The 22705-nt window shown below is 43.6% G+C and overlaps 1 protein-coding gene across 6 annotated transcripts; it reads right to left on the bottom strand.

The window, feature by feature from the left end:
- Positions 1-1357: 1357 nt before the first annotated feature.
- Positions 1358-9491, bottom strand: LOC103720958 (L-Ala-D/L-amino acid epimerase). Of its 6 annotated transcripts, none has more exons than XM_026809970.2 (10): positions 8853-9491; positions 8654-8764; positions 8344-8560; positions 7748-8081; positions 7541-7602; positions 7291-7363; positions 6253-7209; positions 5451-5510; positions 5260-5305; positions 1358-1749 (listed from the first exon to the last, which is right to left on the bottom strand). In XM_026809970.2, exons 1-7 carry the CDS (start codon positions 9351-9353, stop codon positions 7179-7181), a joined length of 1329 nt encoding a protein of 442 aa, XP_026665771.1. In that variant the 5' UTR covers positions 9354-9491; the 3' UTR covers positions 1358-1749; positions 5260-5305; positions 5451-5510; positions 6253-7178. The 6 variants fall into 6 exon arrangements, with proteins under 6 accessions (XP_026665771.1, XP_026665772.1, XP_008809163.1 ...); XM_026809969.2 differs by lacking the exon at positions 1358-1749 and adding an exon at positions 4441-4583; XM_026809971.2 differs by lacking the exon at positions 6253-7209 and having other exon boundaries at positions 8853-9490.
- Positions 9492-22705: the final 13214 nt, after the last annotated feature.

Here is a 22705-nt window from a genome sequence, read left to right on the forward strand (position 1 = left end):
AGAGAGAGGGGGGAAAATGGGTTTGCAACTTTGCATCAAATACAAGCCTCGAACGTATATAAGCCAGATAAGAGAGCCAGGAAACTGGACTGAAAGAAATCCTGAAATAGGTGCGGGATCAGATATGGCTGCATTTGGTTCAGGAATAAAGTAGAAGCAAGGTCTGGAACAAGCCTTGCTAGTTTCAAAAATTTGGAATAAGAGGGGAATAGTTATTATAGTGAAACCTGCTTATCTATAGAAATAATATTCCAAAGGAGAGCTGGAATAAGGCCCTCTTTATTGCTGTCCTGCTAATTTTCAACTAAAAAAAAAAACCTTTATCCTAGAGTTATTCCAACCAAAACATAAAAGAAAAAAGAGCTAAACAGAAAAAGAAACTATTGGAATAACTTTTCCAAATAAAATGACCGTCTGTGTTCCACCTTTTCTTATCTCGAATCAGACAGCCATTAGGTTGCCGTAACCATCTTTCCCTACTATTGGAACAAGAGCTTACCACTCATACCAACATCTGTCTACTTGGAAACTGGATGAATGTCACCGTTTTGGAGCTGAGAAACAGAAATGACATAACAGAGATGAGCAAGAAAAGAGTTATATAGTTGGATGTCATGGAGTCGAAAAAACAAGCAGAGTTGGAAAGTTGCAGACAGTTCATGCATTAATCAAGCCCAAGTAACAAATTCTTCGCTACATAATTATAAAAATAGCTGATCAGGAACCATAAACCTAACAAAAAGCTGCAGCAAACTACTTTCAGACTCACCGGATAGCCATCATGTGAGCCTATGATCTAGCAGCAACAGCATCCACCAGCGACATTCCTGCTGTAAAAAGTTTGCTTTTCCCCTAAGTGGATGTTTGGTTACAAGGAAAATTACCTGAAAAAACTTTTCCTTAGAAAAAGTATTACTGTGCTTCAGGATTTTTTTTATGAAAATAATTTTTTTTTTTTTCCTTTTTCCTTTTCTGCATATTCCCTTGCAACCAAAGATACCCTAAACATTAAAAAGATTACAGAAATGTTACTTCACTGCAAAAAGTAGAAGACACCATAACAATTTCAAAACAAATCTCAGTTTCTGCCCAAGACTGCACCCGAAATATCTCCTGTCACTTGAAAGTTATGCATGTAGCATGCCAGTGTTACCGATTAAACATGTTAATTTCCTGACTTCCACAATGCTAACGAGACTCAACTAGTCTCATTTGAAGAAGGGTACCCTTCAAAAATAATTCTAAAGAGATTTGTGTAACCTACTGATCAATTTCAAACTTTCAACACCCAACTCATCTCTGTAGAATAAAATTGAGACATAAGAATGCATTTGTTCTCAGGTCAGGAAGATTTTCGTCAGACACAAGTATGTGATTTTATTACTATCAGTTATCTCATACAAGTCAGCTGGTGCATTAAAGATTCTCAGAATTTATTGGATCTTGTAGCTGAGACGCAAGATGAACAACAAGAGAGCCCACTACATGCTAATAAACTAATTTTCTACATTGCATCCCAGTTTGGGCTCATTAAACATTTTGGAACAAGGATATGTCCATGAGATTACATTTATAAAAGAGCAGATACAAGTGCTTCCGATCCTCCAATATTTGCTTCCTCACCTTTTCTTTGATTGTTGAAGAAATAATTTAGATGAGACCAATGACCACCTCACTCGATGACACAAACAGAAGAATTTTGGAGGCTATAACTGGCACCCGCATTCATGAGGTAATCAACGACAATTTCTGTTCAGATAAAAGCAAAGAGTTAAAGAGAAGAAATTGCTATCCAGGTGTTGCTTATCATCAATTAAATCTACTGCAACTATAGCAGAGTCAATATAGTCTTTCTCAAAAATTGTTCTAAAATCTACAATCATTAAATGCAAGGCCCTTGAGCCAATTTTCTCACATAATGGACTTAAAGCCATGTCATGTTGAGATGCAAATATGTTAATGGTAATTAAATGTGATCAGATGTTGCGAAAAATGGATTTGACACCACTGGGACATTGTCATGGACCATCACTTAAATAAGGATCAAGAAAAGTTCGGATAAAAAGTAAACATAAAACCCTTTTTACTTTCATTAAATATACCAACAGTTGCTAGATCAGCTGGTCGGTACCGTCCTATCCAAGTAAGAGTTCTCAGGTACAAATCTGAGTGATGGTGAACAACCACTGTATTTAAAACACAAGAAAAGAAAAAAGCACTAGGTAGCGCCAAAAGGCTTGATGTAATATCTACATCAATGCTGTCATAAGTGATGTCATGAACAATGGCCCTCACAACCTTCAAGGAACTCAATTGTGGCTCAAATAAGACCACGGCAGCCCAACCAACCAGGCAGGCATCTACAAAGTTGGATAGCTAGGAAAATTATCTATATCTTAAAGAACTGCATCTACATAAATTTCTCTAGGAAAAATGGATCAAACATAGGCATGTCTCTGTCTTCGGTTTCAAACATGAAGGTCTATTTATTCATTTTTCATCATGGTCCATCACTTGTCCAGAAACTAAATTCACGAGCTGTCAAGTTTCTTCCTCTTTTGTGAATTTCCTCCTTTTGGAAAAAATAGGTCATTCAACTTTGGGATGATCGAATATGTTACCATGCTGAAGGATAAAGAGCCTTTTCTATTAATACAGTACATACTTCTCAGGAAGGCTCTTCATCTTGTAATAATAGGCATTAGGAGGACAGTCTCAACAATCTCAGTGATTTTCTCCAGTTATCCACTGTAAGTGAACTTGGTCTTTAGGCTTTTTTTCAGTCAAGCAGAATCCATCTGATCAAGCATGTCATGAAATTTTATGGCATAGTGATCCAATCTAGGAATTTATGTAGATCAACTGTCCCAGTGAAATGTCCATCAAGGATATGCTCACTATGAAATCTTTGATTATTGGATCAGACAGGCCACTACAACAGAACATGGTGGCAAACTGGAAACTTTGATAATAAAGTGACAGGAGGCATGGGAATAATGATATTGGAGGCTTGATGATGTGTAAGGTCACAAGAAGTCGAAATTCAGTTCTCTGTGAAATACGATAGCAAACTTGGGTTAAGTGAAACGAAAAATTGTTTTTGTTGGGACTTTTATGCCATATTAGTTATAACGCACGTGACTGCTAAAAATTTTAGATTTGGAATAATTTAACAAAAAATTAAACTTTATGAAGATCTGAGAATAATTAAACCATCTTTAACTTTTTTTCTAATGCATTATATCTCACTTTCACCTTTTGGTTTTGAAGTATCTCCTGAATACTTTGTTTCTTACTAAATCAGATTTTCTCTCATGTTTCCAAAGTCAGCATGAGCAGATTTGTTGCTATGTACCATTAGAACACCACCTATAAAAGTCCAGCATGTTTTAGGAATAATTTAAATCTTTAGCAGAGTAATCTGAACAGGTTGCTTTGAGAATTGAAGAGTTGGGAAATTAAGCTGTTTTTACATAGTTTAGGGATGTCTTGGGCTAAGAGTAGGGAATAGTAAACTAGGGTTTGATTGTGTTGCAATGGACTCTTGAAATCAGAAAAAAAGATCAAAGAATTTGAGTAACTGGCCAGATTTAAAACTGGACACATGATGGTATGCTAGGACAGAAAAATCATGCTCATGTCATAGCTTCTCTGAAGTAAATATTGCAGTTGTTTCTTGTTTCCCATAAATAAGCAACTCTAGATTGGACATGAAATCCATTCTATGCAGGCCAACCATAAGCAACACATGAGACAGCTGCATTCTTGCCTCGTTTCTGCCTGCCCTTCTTCTCTCAACCATTATCTTTGCTGAGCCTTGTGTGTAACACCGACTAAGGCACACCTTTGAATGAGCAAAACAATCCACACCACTGATGGACCATATTATAGGACCTAAGTTCTATACTATTCCTTCGACAAGAAAATGATAATAACATATTCCAGTTAACCTTAAAGATTAGACCAACTATTAAAAAATCACCTTTATGTGGATTAGGACATTGACAATTGAAAACTCAATTTAGAGACTCAGATCAACATGTTTTACATGATTTCTGAGCTGAATTAAACAACTAAAGTAAGTTATGAATAGTTTGTGGTTCAACAGTATCGCAAGTTCGCTAGTGATTTATTCTCAATCACCACAGGATTTTTCTTAGTAAACCTTGCCCCTTTTCTTGTTGTGTCTAACAGACAAGATTAATCTATGTCTGAGACAATACCACTGTTTGGCTATGAGCAGAACCTCCCTTAACCACATCATGAAAATATAGGATGAAGTCATGTTATCTTAGATAGAGACAGTATCCAAGAAATGACTTATAGTGTCATGGCCCACACCTATCACGTAGGGTCGGCCATGTGACACAGCCGATGCTTCCTAAAGCAAGGACCAGGAGAATATGCTAGGCCTGCTGGGCATTTTTCGCAACATAAATCTCATTCTAGAATAGAACCATTGAACTCAATAATAATAAAGATTCCGACTACATATAGATCCAGTGGCATCAGATACATTTATTTCTTCATTTATCTCTCTCTAGCAGATCCAACTTCAATCGAGAGATAAGAGTCTTGAGGCTCTGAAAAGAAAAAGAATCAAGAGACTTGATATGAGCTCACTAGCTCAATAAGAAATCCCCTATGCAGGTACACCAATATGTATAATGCAATGATATACGTAAAATATTTAACATAGCTATGGAAATTATCAAGCATAAAGTCATGATAAGTATATATCGTCAAATGAGCAATAATCAAACTATGGTTGCCATTTGATAAACCAAATATGCATTAAAATATACTCACAGAAGTAATTATCTAAGCTGCATTTTCAGTTAAGTGTTTTTTCATCAATTATTCCAAGTGAGACAATGATCCTAGGATGTCTAATCATCTTTTTGGTATTGGACTAGGCACGCCATGCCCTTGCTTATGACCTGTGAATCATGTCATGTTCCTTCCCATGACTGACTACTCACGTACCATGTTCCTGCCTATGGCTGGCTATCCACATGTCATGTTCTTGCACATGGCTGGCTATTAACTTCCCACGTTCCTGCCTGTGGCTAGTTGTTGACAACCAACATGGCTAGTCCGATACCCTTTTTAATTAATCTCTATCTCATGCTACATTTTAATCCATTTAATCAAATTATGCTATTAAATGTGATCGTCATAATGCATGCCATAAAATACTTTATACAAAACATACTTATAATTTTACCTAACAGAAGAACATGCAAGAGGAATTCTTACCTAACCCGACCGCCAAGCCAAAGATGCCTACCAAAGCAGATATAACCTAAAATTTCCAATAAGCCCCGATGTTAATAATTATCATAATTTACGGTGTCTAATCTGAAAATGACCCTAAATCCTAAGTATCCAAATTCTCACTAATTTAGATCAATTTAACCAAAATCAAATGAGAAGCCTTTGGAATTTACCAAAATCAAAGATCCTAGCAGCCCCACGCTAGATCGTTTCCTGCCCAAACACTTGATCACCTACAAGATTACTATCGCCAAAATTAGAGACAAAAGCCAGCGAAAACAAGACTAGCCAGGCAACAGTATTCGACATCTATAAAATGGTCAGATCTAAGTGCAAGCCCATAGGTTGATGCAACGGTCTGATCTAAGTGGAGAGATCCATTGGATCTAGATCAAGGTTGATCATTGGAAATCTAATGGAAGGGATAGCATCAAGAGAAGGGAGAGAAGGAACGGTAAGAAGAATGAGACAAAGTGATCAAAGGCCCTTCTTCTTTGCGACCCTTGGCACTGCCACAGGGTAGGCAAAGGCCTACCTCATCGGCCTCCAGTGCTCGAGAGAGAAGAAGCCGCTGATAGTGATCAAAACTGTGGCAGAGGGCCGGATCGAGTGGTCCCAAAGGAGAAAATACAAAGGCAAGGAGGTGCTGAGGACGTCCAATGCTCATAGACAGAGGTCTCAACCATGCAAAAGCAGCTATGAGAAGGGGTTTGCTCAACCATGCGGTGGATGGGGAGGCCGGCATCAAAAGTGGCGGTCAGGTGGAAGAAAAACCAACGGAACGAGGTCGCCCAAAGCTCGATCTCTAGCAATAGGGGTGCCCTGATCGAAGCCATGGTGGCAAGGGCCGGGGGACTTGGTCTCAAGCCAATCACCAATGGACTGTGGATCCATCAAGCACGGCCACTTCACAAGCCCCTAACGAGGGGGCGGTCTAAAGGGCAGAAAAAGAAGGAAAAAGGGAGGATCTCTTACCTCTGAAATTGGGAAAGAAGACCTTATTGGCTTGGATTCTAGAGGAGAAAAAAGGGACGTTGCCGGTCGCCCTACTAAGCGCCACAAGGAAGGTTTCTACTGCACAAAAGGAACAGGGAGATGGTGAAAATCTAGGGGAGAGAGAGAAATAGAGGAGAAAGGAGGAGATCGGGATGTTGGCCATGGAAACAAGGAAGAGGGAAAGAAATAGAAAGAAGGCCGACGATTTTTCACGATCTTCTCATGCTCGCCTTCCCTATTTGGCAGTGGAAAACCACTAGACAGCAGTGGTACCTGAAAGAGATGAAAGGAGGCGAGGGTTCTGGCAGATTCGTGTGGCCCTACCTGTCGCTCATGGTCAAGCTGTCACAGCCCAACCAAGCTAGGTCGACTCGACTCGACTGGGTTGAGTCAATTGGGCCAAGCCTCACATCTAGCTATATGATAACCAATAAAGTTCACACCATCTGCCTATCATCACACTGTCATTATACAATTGGGCCAAGCCTTTTCATTGTATAATAACCCATAAATCAATTTTATCATGATTGTAAATAGCTAAAGTTTAAGGTCCCAACAATCTCTTATTTAGTATATATAAGTATGTTTATTCCCTATCTCTGGAGTCCTCAATAAATAGGTTATCCAATCCACAGAGACTTCAGATTGCAAGCATACTATCTTTTCCTCACCATATAGTCCTTTTTTATTTTGTTACGTAAGGTATATAATAAACCCAACAATGAATTCTTTTCGAACAAAAAGCAACACAGATTACAATTTATTATTTCCTAGATATTACCTCAATTTGGTTCCATTTGTGCAATTAGCTGCACAGTACATTTCTTCGGTTTAAACATTTGAAACTATAATTTATTGACTGTACTAAGATAAGCAAGCAAGAAAAAAGCAGCAGCTTTACGTCCTCAAACATAAACGAGATTTATGATATGGAAGCTGCAGCACGAAGTAAATTATCTCAATGACCTTCCCTAACATGAAATCAGTTTATCATTCGAAAGTAGAAATATGACTCACCAAGCAATATTGTCCCAATGAAGAAAACCACCATGGCCCCTGGCATTGGTGAACTTGTAGACAGCACCAGAAACTAATCATATGAAAAAGGCAATGCATAATCAATGTTTAATTGTATCATAAGACTCAAAGATCACAGAGTTTTCCCAGTGTATCAACAGAAAGAAATATAAGGCTCATAGGATCAAAACCCACATGAGCTGTTAGGCTGTGTAAAATTTTAGGATGACTCAAGGCTGAAAGAATATACCTTCATATCCGCCAATTACTGGATCCTCAGACAAAAGAAGAGGTGTGTCAAGATCAACAAAACTGCATTATACATACAATCAAGGTACAATTAAATGGATGACATGATATCACAACATCATGATATCTCAGCTAAGAAAGTTGAATGAAGATATCTAAACATTTCACTCTCTCCGAGAAAAGAAGATAGACAATACATTAGGTTTACCTGAAACAACCAAGACCAGCAGCCTGATGACCAGCAAAGCCCATGGCAAGTCTCGTTTCAACCATACCACCAATCATAAGTGCAAGACCTGCTTTTCTTGCAACATCAATTATCTCAAGAGCCCCAAGAACCCCTAGTTTGGCCAGCTTAATATTGATGACATGAGCAAGATTTCCTTGTATGATTCTCTGTGCATCATGTAAACCCCTACAACTTTCATCTGCAGCAACAGATACGCCGTATTTGTCCTTTGCAACATGACTAACATGATGGAGACCCTCCCAGTCATCTCTGTGAACAGGTTGCTCAAATAGAATAGGAACAACCCCCATTTCTGGAAGTAAAACAGACATGAATGTAACTTTTGGTTCGATCGGTCGGTGCTCAAAGAATAAAAAATATGACAGCAGTATAATACATTGTATCAACATATTGTAACTCGAACAAGAAAGAGAACTTTATGAAAAAACAAATATTTTTCAGGGGCAAGTCTACAACAACCACAATTATCTAAGCACGCGGCAGCATCGAGAATCACATCGACACATGCATACAAACGCACATGCTTATCCATTTATTTTGTAAGTACTACCTACCATGGAGTTTATCAAGAACTTCAATTGCTTGTTGAGCTGTATAGCCTTCATTTGCATCCAAAATAAAAGAGCAATCAGGATGAACTGATCTTATGGCCTTTAGAACTTCGATGTCCGAACTCAAATCTTTCCCCACCTTCAGCTTCAATGTGCTAAACCCTTGTTTACAGTATTTCGCAGCCAACTCAGCAGCTTCATTTGGGGATACAATCGGAATCTACCATGTTCGATCAAAATGCTTGAGACATAATAACATCAAGATGAAAAATAGTTGAAAAAAGGGATCAGAAGGGTAAGGAGCAAACTGAACTGTTATATCTGTAGTTAAGGAATTTGATACTCCGCCAAACAATCTCCAAAGAGGTATGCGAATGCTATTAGCAACCGCATCGATCAGTGCCATCTCGACTCCAGCTCTAACCTTTAATCAAGAGACATACAACTGTATACGGATCAATAACATAAAAATCACAGCGAATATCCTAGATAGCAGAGAACTCATGTTTTACCGAAGCGAATTCATGGCCGGGGAGGACGCGGGCGACCTCGAAGAGCAGGGCACCAAGCGTCATCGCCGGGCTGCGGACGAGGAGGCCGCAGGCGTCGCCAGCTGCGGCGAGGGCGGCGGGCTGGTCCTCGGCGGTGACGGAGGGCAGCACGGGGGCCTCTCCCCAGCCGACGGAGCCGTTGCGGAGCTCCACCCGGACGGCGACGTTCCCGACGGCGTCGAGCCGCGAGGAGGCGATGGTGAAGGGGGCGATGAGGGGGACGTCGAGGGGCCGCCCCTCGGCGCGGCTGACGTCGACGGAGAAGGTCTCCTTGAGGGTGTCGAAGCCGAAGGTCATGGGGACGGAGGGGGACGACCGGCGGGTGGAGGTGCCGGCGAAGACGAAAACGGAATTACGGCGGAAGGGTTTGGGGAATCGGGAGAGGAGTCTTTCATAGGGAGTGCTCAGAAAGGGATGGGAAGGGGCGAAGGAGCCGAGAGTGGAAGAGCGGAATGGATCCATGATTGGCAGGGAGTGGGAGGGCGAAAAGGACAGGCGGTGGGTTTCACAAAGGGATTGGAGATGGGATCCTCGTCCAGGGATGAATCATGCTCCAAAGAAATTATTTGAAAAGTAACTGAGGGGAAGGAGAGGAGGGTGGTGGGGTGGGGACACCATCGATGCATGCTGGCTTGTTTCATCGTCGCTGCGTGCTTGTTTTTGTTTCGGATGTTTCTGCAGGTTCGCCCACCTTGGCAGCTGCCTGCCCAAATGGGACAAAGGGGTGAAAGGACGTGATGCGGTGGGAGCGACCCGGGTGCTACCTTTCTGATTACGAGTTCAGACAAATGACAGTGGGAGAACAATGCATCTTCGAGCATCAATTTATTTTTTATTTTTATTTTTTTTTGACCCAAGGCTCCTAGCACTAGATGTGAGTACGCTCTAAGAGATCAAAAGACAAAATACGATCGAGGCCATGTAGGATAGAGCCACTGCCATCCCATATAAGGGCCCTGGAATGATGAGCTGTAGAGGAGGCGATCCAATCCTCCGCATTGTTCGCCTTCCGAAAAACATGTGCGACCCAAAAGAAATCAAGACTGTTTAGAAGATGGCAGACATTCTTGACTAGTGGGTGTAGATCTGGCCTGGCACGCCCGCACCTGATCCACTCAATCATTGTGGCAGAGTCACTCTCTAAGAATATCCGTTGGCCCCCTAAGTGTACACTAGAATATACGTGACTCTCACATGCCGCGCGCAGCTCTGTTATTAGGATGGACTCATTGAAAATGCGTCGTCCCCCTACCGCAATCAACCTGAGCTCCTGGTCTCTGATCAAAAAGCCCACACCATATCTACTATCGTCCTCTGAAATACTGTCGTCAAAGTTCACCTTGAGAAAACCAAGAGATGGGGGGCTCTCAGGATACCATAGGTACCATAGCATATCTGGGCGCTACAAGAGCCAAAGGGGGGCCCAGATGTCCCTGTCCTCTTCGAGCATCAATTTTGAAGGCAGAATTTAGAGCTATCTCAAAGGGTCTCTTCCATGTGAGACGAATTCTAGGGGCTCGTTGCATCATTTTGGAAAAAAACTCGGTAGAGATAATAGAGTGAATTCTACAGAAGAAGCCGAAGGTGTTCAACCATCCGCTTATAAAGAATATTCGACGGCTACTGCAGGAGTGCGACGTCTTTCAAATTGTCCATGTATTTCAGAAGACAAGCAGAGATGCTGACTATGTCACTTTCTTTATTGCTCATCATTTTGGAGAAATTTTTTGAACTCGCTTTATATATGTTCCTCTACCTTCATGGAGTATTTTGTTTCTTGACTCTGTAGGTAGTGTTCACGCGAGACTAGTATGAACTGCGGATATGCTGGAAAAAAAAAAAACATGATGAGCATCCCTTCCCATTTGCGTTTGCCCCAGCAGTTTAAAGGATGTTTTTATCCTTTCACCGTTGGTCTTTTGTCCGTCCGAGTCAAGATGGACGGCAGTGATTTACCCAAGGGCAACCGATTTTGACCAGCAGAGCGGTAAATAAGTGGAACCATGTGGATGATTTGAAATCGAAACGGATGGCAGGTTAGGTAAATAATTTAATGGTTAGGCAGCGCTCGCTCGTTGACCCAAATAAGATATTAGATCACTGATTTAATAGCCCTATAAATTATTAATCCTATAAAATATATTAATTATTATTCAAAATTAATATTTTATTTGTACTTATAATATATTTTTAAATATTAATAATTATTTTGATTAAAAATAAGACAAATAGATATAGGATATTAAATACTTCTACTATAATTAAAAATTATTATTAAATACTAATATAATTAATAATATATTATATATTGTATTGTATTGTATTGTATTATATATATAATATTGATATAATGTATTAATAGTATATTATTATTATTATTTTGCTGGATTAAGAAATTTTTGTCCTAAGAACGAGCATCCCATCATTAGCTTGAGCAGTAATTTGAGATGTGAAGGTGATATAGAATCACTACCATACGATCACAACGGTGCAATCAAACAGTGATCTGATTGCTTCCACCCGCAGCATCTTTGATCATGAGGTGATCACCAACGTCAAACGCCCTTTCGGGGTTTTTCTCGGAACCGGCTTCTCTCCCTTCAGCCAGTGAAAGCTGCCGACGAAGCTGGCACCTTCTCCCTCACCTCGCTCGTCTCAAAGAACTCCGACGACCATTGATCGGATGGTCATCATCATCTTCTCCTTCTCACTCCTTTTCTTCTTTTTCCTGTCCGTTCATCACGGCGTCCTTGCCGTCGGCGGAGCTACTGATGGAATGATTAACTTAATAAATTATAAATCATACCTTGATTTGCTAAATCCATCGGGATTAAACTTTGGAATGCAGCCTCGATCACCGATGATCTGAACAAAGATTAGCGAGAGATCTTCTGGAGAGAGAGCCCTTAATGCGTGTTTTAGAGAAGGGGTCTAACAGGCTATTTATAGCCCTCTCCAGGGACCAAACGCTGCAGGTGGTTACACCCGTGAAGAGTCACCCCCCATCAAGGTAACCCTTCACTACTGTGAAAATACCTTAATGCCCTTGTGATTATCAGGATTTACGAAATTCAAGGGACACTTGTCAAATGTGGGTTTTAATTAAACGGGATCAGGGTTTAATTAAAACGGGATCCAACATTCTTCCACTTGGGCCATATTGACGCCATTTGTCAATGTGGGCCACAACTTGACGAGATCCCAACATTCTCCTACTTGGACCATATTGACAAGTGAAATATCCTTAGCACTTGAATGTTATAATCTTTATACGCGTGTTCTTTCTATCCTGATATCAATTTGGACAAACTTTATGTTTGATTACTTTGAGAATAATAATACGAACCATGGCGGAAATAACACCTATTTGATCGGCGTATAACCTTCCATGATCACTATATTACTAAACCATCATAACCAAACCCCTATGAATGAACTTCTCATAAAATCCATTCTTTGGTCACCATTTCTGCTACCATAATATGCATAAACCACATGAATTCATTAAAGCAGAAAATATAATAAATGTGATTTACAACCATCTGAAATGTGCACAATAATACATCAATTAATTTATACAGAAAAGGCCCATTTGACTGACATGCTCCTTATGCAATCCCGGGGTTATTGCTTTGGTCAAAGGATCTGCCAACATAAGCACAGTATTGATGTATTGAACTGAAACTTTATGGTCATCACATTTTTCTTTTATAACAAGATATTTCACCTCCATGTGCTTATTTTCATTGGATATCTTGTTATTCTTTATTGAGGAAACTGCTGCTAAATTATCACAATATAACTTTATGGGCCTTGAAATAGTGTCCACGATCTGTAGGCCCGTGATAAAGTTCCTCAACCAAATAGCCTGTGTAACTGCATCATAGCATGCTAATAACTCAGCTTCCATTGTTGAAACAGCTGTCACCTTTTGCTTCGAACTCTTCCACGAGACTGCACCACCAGCTAGTAGAAAGATATAACCTGATGTTGATTTTCTACTATCTGGACATCCCGCAAAGTCTGAGTCTGAGTATCCAACTATCTCCAAAAGATCGGATTTGTTGTATGTGAGCATATGATCTTGAGTTCCTTGAAGATATCTTAATACTTTCTTTGCAGCTCTCCAATGTTCCATTCCTGGATTAGCTTGAAATCTCTCCAGTAATCCCACAACATATGCTATATCAGGTCTGGTACAGACTTGAGCATACATTAAAGTCCCAACTAGTGAAGCATATGGAAATGTTTTCATATGCTCCCTTTCAATTTCATTCCTCGGAGATTGTGATTGGCTCAACTTTTCACCTTTAGTAATAGGCACTGGGCTTGGTTTGGAATTTTCCATACCAAATCTCTCCAACATTTTCTTAATGTAGGCTTTTTGAGATAGACAAACTTTTTCCTTAGATCTATCTCTATGAACCTCAATGCCGATGACATATGAGGCTTCACCCATATCCTTCATATCAAAATTACTGGAGAGAAATTGCTTAGTCTCTCTAAGCAATGCCAAATCACTGCTAGCAAGCAAAATGTCATCTACATATAGGACTAGAAAAATAAATCGACTCCCACTGATCTTAAGATAAATACATCTATCAACAACGTTTTCTACAAAGCCAAATGTAGAAATGACGTTATTGAACTTAAGATACCACTGTCGGGATGATTGCTTGAGTCCATATATAGACTTATTTAGCTTGCAAACTTTTTGACTCTGATCTTCTGAAATAAAACCTTCAGGTTGTTTCATGTAAACTTCTTCCTCTAGATCTCCATTAAGAAATGCAGTTCTCACATCCATTTGGTGCAGCTCTAAGTCAAAATGAGCCACCAAAGCCATAATTATCCTTAAAGAATCCTTCTTTGAAACTGGAGAGAAGGTTTCATGATAATCAATACCCTCCTTTTGAGTAAATTCTTTGGCAACAAGTCTGGCCTTATGTCGCTCTACTTTGCCTTTGGAGTCTCTTTTGGTTTTAAAAACCCATTTGCAGCGTACTGCAGTAGCTCCAGGAGGTAGTTCAACTAGATTCCAAACATTATTTTTAGCCATAGAATCTATCTCATCTTTCATAGCATCTAGCCATTTGGAGGAATTTACCGAACTTATGGCTTGTGAGAAATTTATTGGATCATCTATCTTCCCTATGTCATAATCGCTTTCTTGAAGGTATACTATATAATCTGGTGGAATTGGAGATCTCCTTACCCTTGACGACCTTCTTAAAGTTGCTTCTTGATCCACTGGTTTTATAGGTGGAGCAACATTTTCAGTGATAACTGGCACAGATTCAAGTGGTACATTAAAAGTAGACTCATCCTCCTCCAAACCATTATTAATGATAGGTAGAGGAATCATTGGCTGCTTATTTGAATCTTGCATACCATACGGAGTTTGCTGTTCCTCAAAATTAATTTCTTGAGGTGTTGTACTCCCACTGATTTGGTCATTTTCAAGGAATCTAGCATTTCTTGTCTCCACAATCCTCAAAGTATGATTAGGACAATAAAATCTGTATCCCTTGGACTTTTCTGGATAACCGATAAAATAACAACTAATGGTTCTAAAGTCCAACTTTTTCTCTTGTGGGTTGTACACCCTTGCCTCAGCTTGACACCCCCAAATGTGTAGATGTCTTAAACTAGGTTTCCTACCTGTCCAAACTTCATAGGGTGTTTTTGGGACAGCTTTAGTAGGAACCCTGTTTAGAATACACGCAGCGGTTTTTAAGGCATCACCCCACAGAGAAATTGGGAGAGTTGAGTGACTAATCATACTTCTTACCATCTCCATTAATGTTCGGTTTCTTCTTTCCGCAACTCCATTTTGATCAGGAGTACCAGGCATAGTGTATTGTGCAACTATACCTTGCTCTTGAAGAAATCGAGCAAATGGACCTAAATGTTGTCCAGTTTCAGTATACCTACCGTAGTATTCACCACCTCTATCTGATCTCACAACTTTAATCTTTTTATTAAGTTGTAACTCTACCTCTGTCTTGAAAAGCTTAAATGCATTTAATGCCTCAGCCTTATCATGCAGCAAGTAGAGATACCCATAGCGTGAGTAATCATCAATAAAGGTGATAAAATATTTATGACCAGTAAAACATGGGGTCGAAAATGGCCCACATATATCTGTATGTATAAGATCCAATAAATTTGTGCTTCTTATGGCACCTTTCTTAAACTTGTTAGTCTGCTTTCCCTTGATGCAGTCTAAACAAGTTTCAAAATCACCATAGTCAAGAGTTAGTAAAATTTCATCATTTACTAATCTCTTGATTCTTTTATAGAGATATGACCTAATCTTCGGTGCCATAACATAGAGGAAGTTTCGTTTATCATGCTACGTTTTAATCCATAATGTTCTTTATTTTGCAGGGATAAAAGGGATAGCTCAAAGGATGTATCAAGGTCTAATTTGAATAAACCATCCTCTAACAAGCAATTACCAACAATAATATTATTCAAAGAAAGGTTTACAAATGACCGTCCAAATGAAACGGTATATCCAAAAGAAACAAGTTTTGAAATAGATATTAGGTTTCTAGAAAATCCAGGTACATAAAAGGTATTTTCTAGGTACAAAATATGGCCAGTCTTTAAGGTCAATTTGAACGTTCCAACTGCTTCCACATGTGAACGCATCTTATTTCCCATTATGATGCTTCGTTCACTTTCCGTTGGAATTCTTTTGTTCAATAATCCCTGCAAAGTTTTACATATATGGATAGTAGCACCAAAGTCAATCCACCATGTGTTATGAGGTACATCTATAAAATTTGATTCATAACACACTAAGGAAAGAAAAGTACCTTTCTTTTCGAGCCATTTCTTGTACTTGATGCAGTCCTTTTTCAAATGTCCCTGTTTCTTACAGAAGAAGCACTTTATTTGCCTTTTGTCAGTCACTTTGGCTGACACTTTCATTTTCTTCTTCTTAACAGGAATATGATGACTGGTACCGCCGACCTCTTTATGTCCTTTTTCCTTATGAGAGGTGAGATAAACACTCTCTTGCCTCTCTTGTTTTATTCTCTGCTCCTCATCAACACACATGGCTAGAAGTTGATTCATAGTCTATTTTTCTGTATGTGTGTTGTATGAGATCTTAAATGGTGCATACTCCATAGGCAGAGAATTAAGGACAAAGTGTACAAGAAAAGTTTCTGACATGTCTACTTCCAATGATTTTAATTGGGCAGCGATGTCACGTAATTCCATAATGTGCTCGCGTATGCCACCATTATCATTATACTTTAAGGAAGCAAACCTTGATATTAAGGTGCTGGATAGGGATTTCTTTGAACTCACAAATTGCTCTTCTACTGCTGTTAAGAATTCTTTTGCAGTTTTGCAATCAGGAATTGAACCCCTTATCTTTCTGGAGATATGATTTTGTATGAGTAAAAGACTTAAGCGGTTTGACCGCTCCCACCTCTCATACAACTTTTTCTCCTCTGGCGTAGTTTCCTCTGTGGGGACAGGATGTCCTCACGAAGTGCCAGATCAATATCCATGCACCCTAAAGTAAATGTCAGTCTTTCTTTCCATTCCGAGAAATTTGAACCATTAAGTATTGGGATGCATGATGTAGATTGTGAAAAAACTGTCGGAAACAAAGCTGCAAAACATATGCTTACTATCAATATGCATGCTATAATTACGCTAAAACCTTATCTAAATCACTAACCCATATTAGCAATTTAGTGAGTAAATCAAAATTAACTTTACATGATTTACCCCTTTACGATAAAACTAATGCATTAAGTATGATATTTAATGAACTTTATATATCTAGTTGGAAAAATCCAAAGAATAACAGCCAGATCAGCTCCAGATCGGTGGTGGAGCACTAGGCTCACTTAAGTACCAGCCTTTCTTAGGCACGTATGCCTTTTTGACAAGCTTTTCTTAGACACCGTTATTCAATGGATAAAATTTTACTAGATATTGTTCAATGTTAATGAAGAATTCAAAGCCTTTGGGCAACAAGATTTCATCATAAATTTATACTAATAACATTATTTCATCCCATTATTAACTTTGTATAATGATTTCCCTTTGGGGCCGGTTCATTATATATGATGCAACTATTCAATTTCATGAGATGATGATAAAAAGACTCTTTATTGATTAAATTAAACTAAAGCATTCTAAAATTTATGGGATGCTTTGGCTCGTCTCATGCATATATCATCCTTTTATCATGAAAAATATGAATAAATTTAAATAATCATGTATCATCATAAGAAAGCATATAAATTGATCAATTATGCAATAAATTCATTACATGGAGTAATATATAATTGTCAAAGTACTGTTCTGTAATGAAACTTTAGCAAAGGGACCACATAAAAATATTTTAGGACCCTTTTGATAATTCAACTTTCGGCTGGGGACCATATATGAATTTCAGAAGCCCCTTTTTCAGAATAACATATTGTCAGGGATTTAACTGTAAAAGGTCCAATTTAAGCCAAAAGGATTCAGATTTCGGGTTGCGGGGCGAAGCCCAATAACCCGAAACCTGTTAAGCCCTTCACCTCCCTCTTTTTTTTTTTTTAATTAACCGGATTCGGGTTTCGGGTTAAAACCCGAAACCCAACACTATTCATCTTCCCCAAATGAAAAGAGGAGAAGGGGGCCAAAACCAGTGGGCCCCTTCTCTCCTAAACGACGGCGGCGCAACCGCCACCGCCGGCCGTAGGCACGGCTGCAGGCCGCGGGGCGGCCACAAGGCGGGGCCGGAGGCCGGGATCGGCCGCGGAGGCCGCGGGGTTCGGCCGCAGGGTGCGGCCGCTGCCCGCGGTCGCGGGCCGCAGGGTGCGGCCGCTGCCCGCGGTCGCGGGCCGCAGGGGCGTCGGCCGGGCGCCGTGGCAGCGGCCGGGGCCGCTTAGCGGCGGGCCGCAGGCCATGGCGGCCGATTTTTTTTTTTTTTCTTCTTCGCCCGCGATGGCCATGGCGGGTTGCAGCCGCTGCCGGCTCGCCGAGGGGCGGGCCGTAGCGGCGGCCGGGGACGCGGTGGCTGGACGGTGGCCCTGTTGGCCACCGGTTAAGACGGGGAGGGCCGCGACCGAGACCCGCCGCAATGGTGGCCATGGCAGCGGCTCTCCCTTCCTCATTTTTCTTGATTCGAGGTGAAAGGAGGGGAATAGGAGATGAAGTATTTAGTCCCACATCGGTCAGAGAAAATGTTTTCATATGTGTAAATAACATCGGGGTCCTACGCATTTCCGTCCAGCGAACCAAACGGGTATGATTTATTTTGGAATCCTATCCACCCGCTCTGATACCATTGATGGAATGATTAACTTAATAAATTATAAATCATACCTTGATTTGCTAAATCCATCGGGATTAAACTTTGGAATGCAGCCTCGATCACCGATGATCTGAACAAAGATTAGCGAGAGATCTTCTGGAGAGAGAGCCCTTAATGCGTGTTTTAGAGAAGGGGTCTAACAGGCTATTTATAGCCCTCTCCAGGGACCAAATGCTGCAGGTGGTTACACCCGTGAAGAGTCACCCCCATCAAGGTAACCCTTCACTACTGTGAAAATACCTTAATGCCCTTGTGATTATCAGGATTTACGAAATTCAAGGGACACTTGTCGAATGTGGGTTTTAATTAAACGGGATCAGGTTTAATTAAAACAGGATCCAACAGCTACTACTCCCTTTCCCCTCCACTCCCCTTGCTGACAAGCTGCTGGCCACCTTACACTCTGCTCCGGCGCCGGGAGCGCAATTCTGGCACCGATCCGCCGCCCCGGCCAAGCTGCCTAGAGCCGCTCCACGATCCCATCTCGGGGTGTCCGGAGCAAGGAAAAGATAAGGCCGATCGACGTGGAGATGGATGGAGATCAAGGGGAGGCAGATGGAGAACGGAGGGAGGCATGTGAATAGGGTGGAGTCAGGATGGACGGCGAAGGGTGGAGCGATGGAAAACATATTAAAATATTTTTGTTTTAAACAAAATTAAAAAAAGGGAAGCTGGCCCGAGCCAGCTTTCCTTCTGACTTGATTCAGCCAAGTCAGAGAACAAATTATTAAAATATCTTTTTTCAGAGAAATTTTAAAAAACGAGGAAGTTCGTAACAGGGTGGTTTTAACTGGCTGCTGGCAAATTTTCCTAAATACCTTCATTTATTGCAGGAACAAGATGTCTCCCACCGTTTTATAAAACAATATAAAAGAGTAACGGCTAATCTACAGGTGTAATACAACCCAGAGTAACGGCTCTTTAGAGTGAGAAACTCTGAGGAGAGAGAAAGGTTCCGTAACGGCTATCTTCACCGGTGGTCGGAGTGCTCTGCTGCTGACCGGTGTTCGGTGGCGGAGAACGAGGCGGGCTAGCCCTGGTTCGAGGTTTCTTTGCTTTTCAGGTACGAATGGGCCGGAAGAAGGGGAAGCAGCCGCTGGTGGGATCGACGAGCTCGGTAGGGGAGCAGGCGTCGGGGGCGCCGATGGTGGAAGGTAATGGTCCGACGGAACTGCCCGCGGAGCCGATGAAGAGGACGTGGGCGCAGGTCGCTGCTCAAGGAAAAGGTACGCAAATGGGGGGAAAAGGGGAGCGGCCCGCTGGCCGGGCACGGCCTGGCCCGTGGGTTACTCACCGGCTGACGAAGTCGGAGGTGGCTCGCTTGAGCCACCACTTCTCGTCGGTCGTCGAGCTCCCGGGGGAGCCCATCGAGGCGGCACGCCGGGAGTGGGATGGCCTCGCCGTGGTTGGCCGGAGCCTCGGTCGGCGGGTGCCGGTCGAGTGGGTGGCCAAGGACGTGGCCGCCCGACTCAAGAATGCAGGCGAAGTGGTGGCGGTCACCCTCGCCGAGGACCATTTCGCTCTGCGGTTTCGGTCGCTGGAGGGTCGGGACCGTGCCCTGGCGGAGGGGCCCTGGGTGGTGGCGGGGCGACTTCTTGCCCTGGAGCCGTGGTCGCCGGATTTCCTACCTAGGGAAAATCCGGTGAACACGGCGGTGGTCTGGCTCCGGCTTCCCGGGCTTCCTCCTGAATACTGGTCGACTTCGACCATCATGGAGATAGCTGCCAAGGCAGGGCGGCCTTTGGCAGTGGATGGTGTCACGGAGGGACGCCGTGCCATGGGGTTTGCTCGTGTCAAGGTGGCGATTGACGCCTCCGCCCCCCTCCTCCCTGGAATCCGGATACTCGGAAGGACGAAGGCTCTCTGGCAGCCGTTCGTCTTCGAGAGTATCTCGGAGTTCTGCGTGCAGTGTGGTAGGATCGGCCACCTCGAGCTAGGTTGCCCATTTGGGGCTCCGGCGATGATGGGAGGGAGCCTACCGGGGGAGGAGGTTCCCGGGCCGATCTATGGCCCGTGGTTGGTAACATCCCGCGCCCGGCAGCCACGGGAGCATGTGCCACCACGGTCGGGGAAGGCGACGGAGCCCTCGTGTGGGCCGCCGGCGCAAGCGGGGCAGGCGTCGGAGCCCTCCGGTGGGCTTCCCCCTTCTCGGCCCTCCTCGCCGGTCGTCTCGCCCAGGCCTCCGGTGTCACCACCGGACCTAGAAGGTTGGCAAAAGCCGACCAAAGTGGCCCGGCGCCACTCCCCGCCGGTGGTGGTAGAGGCCCCGGCATCCAGTGGGCAGAAAGGGGGCTCCCGAGTCGACACGGTCATGGGGCGTGTTGACTCGGCGACAGGGGGGATTTTGAGCCCGAGTGGGCCGTGTGAGGTCCGGGCCGGCCAGTTGGTTCAGGCCGGGCCGGCTGCTGGTTGGGTGGGCCCGCACAGGGACCAGTCCAAGAAGCGGCCCAGAAATGCTGGGCCGCTACTGGAGGTGGCCCGTCAACCCGGTAAGGGGCGCGCGGGACCCATGGGAAACCGCGTGAACCGTGTGGTTCACGCGGTGAATCGCGCGACGAGCTCCAAGGCCCGTTGCGCGGTGGAGAGCGCGTGGCCCAGTTTGGCTGGGCCACGCGCAGAAGTCTCAGGGAAGGCCCCTGTGGACGGGGGCCTTCCACTGTTCATGGCCCACTTGGGGCCTGCTGTTGGGCCTGAGTCGCTGGCTTTGCTGGCGGGGCCCAGTGAGCCTAGGTTCCAGTTTAGGGCCCAGGCCATGGGGGTGGTTCCGCCGTCTGAGGTTCCTATTACTTTGGGCCCTCTAGAGGCGGAGGTGGGACAGGGGGTTGAGGTCGTGAGTGGGCCCGATTTGGGCGATGCGACTATGGCTAGTGCACTCCCTGTTTGCGGAAACTGCCCTGCGAGGGACCCTCTGGCAGGGCGGGACGCGCCTGCTTTAGTCGAGCCAGGGGTAGGGGACTCGAGTAGCCTTGAGGAGGCGGTTAGTAGGTCCGCTGATCATTCGACGGTTGTTCAACGGGTGAAGGCGGCAGTACTACGAGTCGTGTCCGGGGCTAGCGTGGATGAGGGTTTGCGTGACGACCCTGATCATGAGTTGATGATGGACCCTGCGGCCCAGAGGGTGGATGCACCTGTGGCCGACCTTTCGGATTTTTCCCCATGAGGATTCTTGCGTGGAATTGTAGAGGGGCGGCTAAGCCGGCCTTCATGTCTTCCTTTAGGCGGTTGGTTCAGATCCATAGTCCAGAGATCTGCTTTCTCTATGAAACACGACTTTCCGGTAGGGGACTGGATCGTGTAGTACGTCGGTTTGAGGTCGACTGGGAGTCATATGTAGTTGAGTCCCAGGGGCTGTCCGGGGGTATTGTAGCTCTGTGGAAGCGGGGTGGGGCTACAGTCGATGTATTCCATAACTGCTCCCAACAGGTCCTGATGATTATTTCGGCACCTAACGCCGCACCATGGGTCCTGAGTGGTGTGTATGCTAGCACTGACCATCGGACCAGGAGGGTCCTGTGGGATGAGCTCACCCACTTAATTGCTCAGGGTCTTCCAACGGCAATAGTGGGTGATTTTAACTGTATCTTGGAGGGGAGTGAGAAACGTGGAGGTAGGGCTTTTACTGACACTGTGGATAGGAGGGAGTTTCGAGACTTTCTCTCACTAAATGGCCTAGTGGATCTAAGATTCTCTGGCCCGCAATTTACTTGGTGTAACAACCAGTCTGGCCAAGCCAGGGTGTGGGAGCGGCTCGATAGGGCTATTGCTTCCACTGACTGGATTACCAGATTTTCTTCCTACAGGGTTAGTCATCTACCCCGGATTGCTTCGGACCACTGTCCTTTGTTGATTTCGACTGTATCTGGTTCTTCTCACCAGTGCCCCTTCCGCTTCGAGAAGGTTTGGTTGTCTTTCCCTCAATCCTGGGACATCGTCCGAGGAGCATGGAGTCTGCCGGTTCGTGGTGACCCCATGCAGAGGGTTTCACGTAAATTAGAATTGACTAAGCGTCGGCTACGGCGTTGGAACCGTGAGGTAGTGGGGGATATCTTCAGGAGGTTGGAGGAGGTGGAGGCTGCGATTGCCGACTACCAAAGTAGAGAAGACCAGATGGGTGCGCTTCCCGAGTCCGATATGGTCAGTCTTCGGGGTCTCCTCGCCACTCACCACTCGATCTTGCGGCAGCATGAGATCTTCTGGAGGCAAAAATCCAGAATTCAATGGGTCAGAGAGGGTGATCGAAACACTAGTTTCTTTCACCGCTCTATGATTATCAGGAGGCAGAGGAACATGATTCGATCCCTGCGGGATGAGCAGGGTCACCGGGTTGAAGGCGATTCGGCCGTCACCCATATCCTGCTTGATTTCTTTCGATCTCGTTGGACGGAGGATTGTGAGTCTGATTCTGCCGGTCAGCTCCCGAGGGCTGCGTCCCAAATCAATATGACTGAGAACGCTATGTTGGTTCGTCCAGTGACGGAGG

Source organism: Phoenix dactylifera, chromosome 8 (genome assembly GCF_009389715.1).
Source record: "Phoenix dactylifera cultivar Barhee BC4 chromosome 8, palm_55x_up_171113_PBpolish2nd_filt_p, whole genome shotgun sequence".
Taxonomy (NCBI): domain Eukaryota; kingdom Viridiplantae; phylum Streptophyta; class Magnoliopsida; order Arecales; family Arecaceae; genus Phoenix; species Phoenix dactylifera.